The sequence below is a fragment of the Manacus vitellinus genome, unplaced genomic scaffold, assembly GCF_001715985.3.
Source record: "Manacus vitellinus isolate BGI_N305 unplaced genomic scaffold, ASM171598v3 scaffold_12_pilon, whole genome shotgun sequence".
Lineage (NCBI taxonomy): Eukaryota > Metazoa > Chordata > Aves > Passeriformes > Pipridae > Manacus > Manacus vitellinus.
The window spans coordinates 12,145,831-12,157,013 of record NW_021938949.1 but is presented as its reverse complement, the minus strand read 5'-3'; the positions used below and the strand labels follow the sequence as shown (position 1 = coordinate 12,157,013).

The window sequence follows — 11,183 nt, the reverse complement described above, 5'->3', positions numbered from 1 at the left end:
ACACCTCCGTAAAAAATGGAAAAAAAACCCCAGTCAAATAATATTTTCTTTAATAACATTTCCCCTCCTGTCCTGCTGAAGGCTCGCCCTGCCAGGAAATAAGCTCCTTTTTTTTTTTAAGAAAACACAAACCCCGCTCCCAAAGCATTTCCTGGTAGTTATCCCGAGTTCCCGATCCGGGACACGGATGCTGGTCACACCCGCGGCTGAGGGGGGGGCGGCACACCCGGGGGGGCTCTGGGAGGCGATGCCGCCTCAGCGCCGGGGCAGCACCGAGCCCCAGACACCCTCCCCGCGGCTGCGGGCCCCACCGCAGTCCCGACCCGTCCCGTTCCCGTCCCGTCCGTTCCCGCGCTCAGACCTTCTCCGCGGCCCGTCCATGTCGGCGGGCCCGCCCCGGCCCGGCGGGCCGCTCCACGCTGGCAGCGCTGACGGGGCCGCGCGGGGCGGGGCCGCGCTCGCGCGCTTCACCTGCGCCCGGGCACCGCCCCCCGCCGCGCGCACCACGCGCCGCGGCGGGAGAGGGGGGACAGAGGGGCGGCCACGCTGAGTGCGGCGCGAGGGGATTAGGGAAGAGCGCGGACTCTCCCCCCCCGCGCCGCCTGGTGGAACAGTCCCGGGGAGGTGACAGGTGGTGGCGCATGCGCAGGGAGCGCGGCGCGCGCGGCCGTGTCCCCGGCCGGGGAGCGTAGCTGGGACAGGAGCGTTGTACTGCGGGTTCGAGTCCCCGCCGTGCTGGGTCGTGGCCGCCCGGACCCCGAGAGGGCTCTGCCGGCCTCCAGCCTTCGTGAACCTCTCGGCTGTCACCCCGCTGTCGCCTGCAGTGGCACCAGACCTTTCCTTTGCGGGAACGCTGCACAGCCCGGCGGAGAGCGCGCACCTGCCCGCGGGTTCTGTCACGGGCAGCCCCCGGAGACGCAAAACGGGGGTTTTACTGGGCTTTATCTCTGATCTTCCAAGCTGGAGTTAATTTCCGTGCATATCCCTCTTCTGTTTAACGCCGTTGATATTATTCAGTAGCACCACTTGCAGATGGTGTTGGTGTTGTTTCCCGCGGTGATGTACCGGGATGAGGAGCTGGAAAGGGCAGTTCGTGGGCCCGGGCCCTGGCACGGCGTGTCCGCCGAGCACTGGGCAGCGCGCTCAGCACTGTCACTGAAAGGTATTTCAATCTACAGACCGTCCACGCCTATTTATAGTCATCTGTGGGAGATTTCGTGACCGTTTCAAACGCATTGCTCCAGGTCACAGAGCGAACTACCGCCTCCAGCCTCGAGATGGTTCCCTTGGTCAAGTCTGAGCCCGTGGCCAGGACCGAGGGGAGACTCCCGGCTGCGCTCCTCGTTTTCTGTGGCCAAGGGCTGCCTTGCAGGACTGGAGCCACTCTCAGTGTCAGCTCTTTTACATGGATTTCAGATCCGCTTTGTGGCACTGGTTCTGTGTGCACAAAGCTGTGTACACAAGTCTCTTCTATAACCAAACATCACTTCTGACTTTCTCCTCAATTTCTCTCAGGAGCAGAGGGCAAAGTGGAGGAACCCCACTGTGGAGGAGCACACCTGCCAGCTGCTGCTGCTCGGCAGGTGTGTATGGGCCCTGCTCAGCAGGGTAGCAGAAACCAAAGTGCAAAGACACCAGAAAAATTGAAAAAAAGCCATAACCTACTCATGTAACCAAGCAGCAAGGAGATAATTAAAAAATAAACAAACAGTGCCTAGTTTACACTTGTCTGTCAGTGGGAGGTTGTAGTGAGGTGGGTATCGATCTCTTCTCCCAGCAAACACCAGTAGGACAAGAGAGCACAGTCTTAAGCTGCACCAGGAAAGGTTTAGGTTGGACTTTTGGAAGAAGTTCTTTACAGAGAGAGTGATCAGACATTGGAATGGGCTGCCCAGGGAGGTGGTGGAGTAACCATCCCTGGAGGTATTTAGGAAGAGACTGGATGTGGCACTTAGTCCCATGGTCTAGTAGACAAGGTGGTGTTGGGTCAAAGGTTGGACTCGATGATCTCAGAGGTGTTTACCAACCTAATCGATTCTGTGAGTTGCAGCAATACTGCACAGTGACTCCATGGTGCTACTTCGACCAAAGCCCAGGAAACACAGTAACCTACATCTCGGGAGTGACTGTATGGTCACTTCAGAAACAAGCCCACGAACCAGTGACCAGCGGGTGATCACCCACGGGAGCCCGGCGTGGCCTTCGGGAGCCGGCCCTCCCTGTTAGGGGAGGATCCCTGAGCGGGGAGCGCCGCGGGGATGGCGAGGGCGGCGGCGGGGCCGGAGCGGCGGCAGGCGGGCCCGTGAAGGAGGAGAAGGAGGAGGAGGAGGAGGAGGAGAGGAAGAAGAAAAGGGCGGAAGAGGCGGCGGGCGATGGCCGGGGCGCTGCTCCGCGGGGTGCGGCGCTTCCCCTGGCTCTGCAACGTGCTGCTCTACGGGGGCTGTTGCGGCGGGGGACGCGGCGCAGCAGCTGCTGCGGCGGCGGGGGGGACACCCGCCCGACTGGGCGCAGACGCGGCGAGTGGCGCTGGTGGCCCTCGCCTTCCACGGCAACTTCAGCTACGTGTGGCTGCGGGCGCTGGAGCGGGCGCTGCCCGCCGCCGCCCGCCCGCCGTGCTCGGCAAGGTGCTCTGCGACCAGCTCCTGGACGCCCGTCGCCGTGCTCGCTTCTACACGGTGAGTGCGGCCGTGCGGGGTGTCCATCGCAGAACCCCGCGGATCGTCCTGGCGAGGGGCTTTGCCCCGGTAGGACGGCGTGGTTGGGTACCCCCTCCCGCGGCCCCAGGAGGCCGGTGCGGGGTGCGCGGTCCCTGGGCGGGGATGGATGCGCTCGGAGCTGGGGACGCGGTTGGGGACCCGAGGATGCTGAGCCGCCCGCGGCACTTCAGAGCTTTAGATGAGGCGGTGCTGGGCCGAAGGGGAGTCCTGCCATGGGCTCGGTTGGGCCTGTAGCTTTTAACTAACGACAATTGTACGACCCATGCCTGCTTGAATTGCTCTGCTCTGCTATGTTCTCGACATTATTTCCAAAACATCTCCAATTCATTTCCAAAACACAACTGTAAATGTCAGGAAATACTATAGTTCAGCAAATAAACTGTACCAGCTTCTGCTGTGAGAGTATATAGAAATACAGCATGCTACTGATGGATAATCTCAAAAGCTAACAAGTAAGAAGAGGCTTTAAAAAAGACTAGTATCAATTTCAAAAATAAACATGAGGGAATAAGAAAAGAGGTGAGACTAGTGTAATTAAATGCTCTCATTTGACTTCATGTGGAAGAAGAGTAAGACAGGCCCTTATTTTGTCTGGTATTGGGAGATCTGCACTCTATGGCCCCATCAGGGAAATCATTCAGTTTGTGAGTGAAGAGAAATGAAGCAAAGAAAGAAGTCAAACGCCAGGTCCTTACTCTCAAAATCTTATCTGTCTGTGTCAGAACCTGAGCAGAGAATTGCCCAAGGGCCAGAAGGATCTGAAGTACCACAAAAAAGATGATAAAAATCCCTAACTTGGGTGGCAGTAAAATAACGGATCCATTGAGAGATACTGATAACCCCATGGCATGCAAATACCTAAAGGGATCCCTCAGTTGGACTAAGCAGCTTTGGGTCTCTGCTTATGCACAAATGTGTAGCTTTTGATTTTGGACTGACTTGTTGAAAGCATGTTGTCTAATACCTTTTCTGAATATAGGTCACGACTTCCAGTTGAGGTGGGTGGTCTTTGAAGAGCTGGTACACCCTTTAGAAGGATTTAGTCTTAATTTGATATCTGAAGATTCCCTTCGTATGAAGTATCAGTTAAAGAGTTCAAAATAATAAACCCTTTAAACAGTATTTCATGTGATGGGAATCCACTCCTTTGATTTATTTCTGTTTGTATGTATCTACTATGTCATTTCAAGTCATTTTGCTTTTCTGTTGGTCCTGGGTGTAATGATGGGAGCCTGTTGTGAGTTTGTGCTTTCCTAGAACCAAGAGGAGTTTGGATCAACCAGAGTGGTCAAAATTAAACAAAAAAAATTAGGCACCCTTTTCCGCTGACTTCAGCTGGTCTGTGGCACCTGAACTCCTTCCAGGGTCTGAGCCTCTTCTGGCAATTCAACAATGTGCACAATGCCTTATTCTCTCTCTCATGAGTGTGAAAGGTACTTTCATTCTCTCTGTTCCCCCACCATGTCACTGGTGCATGATGTGGCAGAGGAACAGATATGCTACAGTATATCCCAGCTGATCTGTGCTGTCAGTGCTGACAGTCAAGTCAATAGGTAGGAGTTATAAGGTAGCACTATCAGGTAACCAGAATGTTTTTCTTTGTAATGGTACAAGCTTTTCTTTCAAAGCTATTGTAATATATTCTGAGGAGGGTTTAGTGTGTCATTGAAAAAAAATGAACATTTCATTTTTGCATTATTTCTGATTGTTGTAAATATTTTGCCACTAGGTATGAGCATCCTTCAGAGGAAAGAGGACATCTTTTCAGACTGTAAAAAGAAATTTTGGAATACATATAAGGTGAGGCAAGTAATTTGCTTATCTCACAGCTAAGGAAAAAAATGGATAAAATATTTAAAATATTCCTTCCTCCAACACTGTTTTTTCCTCCTTTCTCTCACTCCACTATTTGATTATGTGTAGAAAGTTTAAGTACCAGCAGTCATGTGAAGTAAGGGCAGTCTGGAGCAGGCACTGCTGCCAGATGGGTGAAATGATGCCATTTAAACAATGTCCAGTGTTTATATACATAACCCTTGCACCCAGCTCTGTTTGAATGACAGCCCTGCAATACAACACCGATTCAGGTTGTACTACCTTTTGTCTTAAGAAGAACCCCCACACCAGTGTTTAGTTAGGAAGAGTATTGACAATGCTTACATGCACACCTGTTAAATCATTAGTTATAGAGACATCTTTAGGAATCATTTTTAGCCTGTACTTTTCAGTGACAATCTTCTCACTTTCAGAAGCACAACCCCTTGTTTTAAGAAGACTTTGTTATAAGCAGCTGGCTTTGATTTGCATTTCTGCATACACAAGAAAAAATTATCTGTGCTACCTCAGAGCTGAGCAAGCTAAGAATGTTAAAGATTTCTCAGATGCAAGAGGAATTAATTGAGAGATCAGCACAAAATAATGTAATAGAAGGAGAAAATGTGATGCAATGTGAACTTATCTTCATATTCTGGAACTATATAGGTAGGATAGAAAAGGATTATTTTTATTCCTCTGGAGGATGATTCTAAAAGCAATGCCCACTATATCCTATCAAAACATAAGGTTTCTATTGACCTGATGTTCTGTGAGTAAATTATCCATTGATTTTTCTAAATATGCCTTACATGTATGAGTAAGTAGAAGGAGCATTGCAAGTGTGAAATAAATAGTGTTCAGTGGTATTTTTCATTAATGGCTGAAACAAATGTTCACACATTTAAACATTTGTTCACCCATCTGGTAAATGTGCATATTGTGTCTGGTGTCAGCTGACTGTGAAGACTTAACTGTGCTTAGAGTTTTGTATTTAAAATGAGTTAGAATAATGTGTTTGAAAAACTCACAGCATAGAGGCTCATGAAGATGATTAGAAATTTAATATGGCAACCTCAAGTTAAGCAACTTCATTTGCAATTAAACAGCTTTTATTAACTTTCCTCAAATACGTGTCAGTCATCACTAAATGTGGTAAGAAAAAATGAGTCGTTGCAGTTGAAATCCATAAGAATAACAAATTATTCATTTTCATTTCAGACAGGACTGATGTACTGGCCTTTTGTGCAGGTGAGTTCTCAAGGTGACTCGGTGGCCTTTCTTTCCCATAAAAGCCAGTCCCTCACAGCCACAGTGTATCTGACCCCAGGAGAAGTCAGTGGAGTTGTGGGGTGTGTAGGTGCAGGACCTGACGATGCCTGGGGCACTAACTGAGCTCTCTCTCCTTCCAACACAGCTCTCAAACTTCATTTTGATCCCTGTTCACCTGAGAACAGCTTACACTGGGCTCTGTGGCTTTGTCTGGGCTTCCTTCATTTGCTTTTCCCAACAGAGTGGAGATGGCACAGCAAAGTCAGCATTTATGTGGCTCCAAGGAGAGAAGGTCAATGCAGATGAAGAACCATCAGAGAAAAAAGAACTTTAATTCTGAACACATTCTAAATTGCTGAACTGGGTTTATGGAAGTCGGTAAATCACAGTGCAGCCTTACTGCTGTGTTTAAAATAAACAGTTATCTCAACATTTGGTGGTTAGTATAAGCAGTGGAACAGTTTGTCTTTGTGCCTGTTTATTTTTCATAAAAGAGGCCAGTTGTATATTGACATTTAATTATTTTCACGCTGTCATCCCATCTCATCTGGGAACAACTGACTTGCAGGGCAGTGTAAGCATTTGCACATAATGTCAGACTGCCTCACTGGGGAGAAATATTAACTGTAATTTAATTTTCAAGCAACTTGTAATTGCTAGAAAAATGGGAATAGAACATTAAATCATCAGTTGTCGGACTTGACAATTGTTATCAATGCAAGGTTGCTTTTGCAGAACAAAATTTAATGGATTTCATATCTAAAAAGTGGCATTGAATCTGTTTTATTGATTGAAGATGAAAGTGCTGTGTTTGTAGGGCCCACTTTTCTATGGGGTCGACTTGTTTTATTCTACATGAATATTTATATAACAAATGAATTATTTCATAGAATGTACAAACCTGAACTATATTTCTACATGTTTTATCTTAACTGTGAGAATAAAGGTAACTAACTTTGGTCAGAGATAACTAACTTTTGGGCTGGATGCTGCATATTGACCCTTGGGGGAAGCATCAGTCATGAGCAGCTCCTACAGGATGGAACCTGACTAAGCCCTGCAGAGAGCTTTTGTTCTGTGTGCCAACAACTGCTTCCTTTGCCCCCCAAGGGTCAAAGTATAGAAGTTTTGAAAGTATAGGAGTATAGAAGTATGTGGGAGTCTTGACTCCTCCACTCTTCTCAACTGTTTCATTATACTGAAGATATAATTAAGATTTTGAAGAGAAAGAGCACGGGAAGGAAGGTAACATGAATGCCAGAATTCATCTCAAAACAATCCAGCTTTATATAAGGAACTTTCATTTCTTCCTTAAATGGCTTTTAAACATTCCTACTCATAAAAGACCCTGGGTAACCATACATAGAAGACTAGGAGAAGGTGAAAATTAATTATAGATCTGCTTTGTCAGCTTGAGGATCAGATCTGGATACGGGTATTTTTTCAATGTGCATATGTATCTCAGAACAGGAACTGTGCAAATTTCTGTGATTGCAGGAAGCTGAAATCAGGCCAGTAAAGGGGCCCTTGGTATATTAGGGTGGGATTTTATGCCTTGAAGTTACTAAATTGTAAGCTTGAAACAGTATCTGATTTAATGCATTTGATTGTAAAGAGAGGACTCAACCCTCTGTTACAATAATGATAAACCAGTTGGAGGAAGGTTTCAATTCCTCAGGCTTGTCTAAGCAGTGTCCCAAAGCCTGCTTAGGCTATAAATATACATTCCTTTGGCCAGCAACTGTACTACTTAATATATTTCTAACAATTATTTGTCACTGTAGGAGCCCAGTGCTGCTTAGCTGAGACAGGGAAAGGGATCATGCAAGCACTGCCTCATCTATTTCAGTAAAATCAACTTGTTTAGCATAACCCTGTGGTCAAGAGTGATGCCAAGTACCCATATGGCCTTGACTACAGGACTGCAGCAGTGGGAGAAGGGCAGATGGCAGGGGGCTGCTTCTGCACTCTGTTTTGCTGGCAGACAAGTGGAGGACCTCTCAGGATAGAAAAGTCACAGCAATTCCATCTTCAGCTGCACAGGCAGATGTGGAAGAGCACACCTGCCTGCAAGCTTAAGGTGGAATTAATTTTACTTGACTTTTGACACCTGTAGTCTGGACATTTCTATTTGGCTGATCAGGTTGAGCTCTGTACAAGGAATTGGGCACTTCAAGGGTCTATGTCTGTAACACAGAGGCTCTGACAACTGGCTGCTGTGTCAGTAGCTTCAGGGTAGATGCTTACATTTGGTGAGTTGGATTCCCCTGCTGGGTGTTGCTGCATGAATCCCATGGTGTGAATTGAGCAGTCCTCATGCTGGACATCCCAGTAGGAGCAGGAATCCACAGAGGAGCTAACAGCATTTTGTCTGTCTATTTAAAAAATGAGTGAACAGATGTTTCAGACAACTATAGCTGTTAAATTGTTCTTGTGCATATAAAGTCCTCAGTATAAAGAAGCAATTTCAGTAGTAGGTTTTTTTCTGTTGGTATTTTTAGGGTCAGACTAGTATTTTGGAGTCTGTTCTATTCACTAAGAGTTAAAAGTTTCGGTTAAGGTGTGCTAATTAAGTATTTAATTTTTTTAAAATGGATGCTATTTATTTTCATTTCTGCTGGTGCCTTAAGTGTTTAACAGAATTCACTTGGAGAAGGGAACTGGAAAATAATGACATTACAAGGAGAGTGAAATGGTGTTGATTTGCTGTAAGGAGTGTGTGATGTTCTTCTGAAACTAAGAGCAAAAAATCCTGCTTTGTGGGTATAACTGGTAAAACCTAATCTCCAGGTGAATCAAGATTTTATAACTGTTCTCATGATCTGTATAATTCTGATGTCTTTTTCATCAGAACTAATGAATGGAAGATCCATCTTTTATTTTAAATGGCTTAAGAGCTTATGCAAGCTGTGCTTTATTGCTGTTTGCTTTTGTGCTGCCAGCTTTTTGCTTGGGAATTTGAGCTAAATCCTGCTTTGTCTTCAAGTTTCTCTGGCTGTGGGCTTCAGGATTTCTCTCCATATACTTGAAGTACACTCCTTTCATGTAATGGAAGCCTGTGGCTCTTATATTTCAGGAGAATTTAGATCCTGCAAAATCCTTTCATTTCCTCCATTTCTCTTGTTGACAGTCAAGTAACCCAAGTCCCTTTTCACATTAAAAAAAATTGTTTTTTTTTTTCTTTTAATTATGAGCACTGATTGGTCTTACAAACTTTTCAGACCCATATAATGCAAAACAGTGAAGCTGTGTTGGGCCAAATTCTCAGTGTGCATAAATTAATGCACCTTCTAAAGATTTTCTTCCTGTCAGTTTAGTCTGAGGGCCTAATCCCTTGGTTGTTAGAGGTTTCATTATTTCTTGGCACTTTTTTGGTTTAGAAGATTAATTTCACAGAATAACAGAATGGCTGAGGTTGGAAAGGACCTGTGGATGCCCAGGCCAGGTCATCTAGTCCAACCCTATTTGATACATATGTAAACTTCTGTTTTCTTCTAGTAATTCAGTAATTTCTTGAGGGGGGGAAGATGGGTGAGACTTGTCCTAATGTCTCTCTGCCACCCTTTCAAAAACAGTTATACAGGCTTTATGACTATTTCAAGGAATTGCACTGATCTTACTGCCAGCTGAACATGCAGATTCCCATAACCAGGAGGATGAACAGAATTATACATCACATGGGTGCTCAGGAAGGAGGGAACACACTGCCAGTACCTACAGGCCTGCAGTCACGTAATATTTTTATGTTGTGGATCCTCTGTAAGAGCAAATGGGATGAGAAGACTTTTATATCAGGCTCAGTCCCAGCTTCATGTAATTCTGGATGGCTGTGGAGATGTAGAGTCTGGATTTGATAAAATGAGAATTTCAAAATGTATTTTTCTACTGCAAATCTTTTATGCAAATGAACCTTCTGTGCTTACTAGTATGTAAAATACATCCTTCTAGGCTTGGAAAATTCACCAGAAGGCCTCTGTCTTTTTCACACCAGAAGCGACCACCCAGTAACAGCATAAAATAACCAGTTACATACTGCAGCAAAGGTGAAACTGCCTGCAGTTTGTTACCATATCTGATGTGTTAAGTTCTCTGTATAGCACAACCTTTGAAATCTATGCAGCCTCAGCCTTCCAGTTCTCTGCTGTAAGTGCCAATGCTTCCTGCTCGTGCTGCTGCCTCTACTGCTACTGCCAATCCAGTGAGATGTGCAAGAAATACTTGAATTTTACTAAAGTAATGAATTTCAAGTTGACTGAAATTGTCTGTGTTTTTGCAAAGGCTTAATAAACATTAAATGCTCTTCTTTGGCTCTGTCTGTCTTTAACTAGTATGTGTATAAACAGATACAAGCCAGATCTTATATAAAGTTTTTGTGGGATCTTCATGAACTACATGCAGCAAAAAGCTCAATTCAAAGTCATAGGCCCTAACACAGCAGCAGAGTATAAAATAAGTTGGGAATATTCAGTCCCTTTAAAGGTTAGTTACATACATTGTCATCTGCCACTTCTGAGCAAATTTAGAATAGAACTCCCGTCTTCAAAGCCTTATGCTGAAGCTGGTGGACTTAATTTCTCTTTTATTAAAAAGAGGTAAAATCATGATGTAATTATATGTTTGGATGATTAATATATTTGCAGAAGGAACTGTTGAATTCAGGTAGGAAAAAGATGTAAAAAACTTTTAAAGAGGACAGAGGTTAGCAATGGGGTCCTTACTGAGGGACTTCACTCGGTGTAGTTTGTGTGGGATACTCTTGGGAAGGAAATGGTTCAGAAGATTTGAGGCTGAAGGAAGTAATGTATTCCACAACTGGAAGAAAGACACCACCTCCATTCCCTGCTGCAACTTCTTTTATATTTAGAATGAGGAGGAAGCTTTATGGAAACATTTCAAGTGGAAAAATTCTGTTTCATAGACTTCATGGCCAACAGGGAGAAAAAAGATCATTCAGTCTAAATCTTTGCATAATGCAAAGCAAAGAGTTCTTCCTGAATCAAACCAGTGATGTCAAGTCTCATGCCATCTTTTAGAAACATATCCAAGGACTTCAAGTAACAGAGGATCTTCTGCATCTCTATGAAATTATTTATGTATTTTTATGAAATTTCATTATATATCTAAATCAATTTAGCCTTAACATTCTAATAAGATGTTACTCCCTTTCTGACAAGATTTAAAGGCTTAGCAGGCAAAGCCTTCTGTATGCATATAGTGGTAAACAAAGGTTTTATTTATTCCTTGGAAAAACTATAATAGCTTTAACTCTGTTAGCCCTATGCTAAATCATTCTTCAAGCTCGTTTGTGAACCCTTTTTTGCTGTGCAATTTCTAATTCTAAATGTAGACAGTAACACTATTAATCCCAGTGACTGTTTCACA

At 44.9% G+C, this 11,183-nt stretch overlaps 1 protein-coding gene across 1 annotated transcript; it reads left to right on the top strand.

Moving 5' to 3' along the window:
• Positions 1-2,314: 2,314 nt before the first annotated feature.
• On the top strand, positions 2,315-10,109 carry MPV17L (MPV17 mitochondrial inner membrane protein like). Its single transcript, XM_029957941.1, is given in 6 exon segments — positions 2,315-2,440; positions 2,442-2,593; positions 2,596-2,694; positions 4,447-4,517; positions 5,751-5,780; positions 5,947-10,109. Coding segments are annotated over 6 exon segments (609 nt in total). The 5' UTR covers positions 2,315-2,372; the 3' UTR covers positions 6,136-10,109.
• The last annotated feature ends 1,074 nt before the right edge of the window (positions 10,110-11,183 follow it).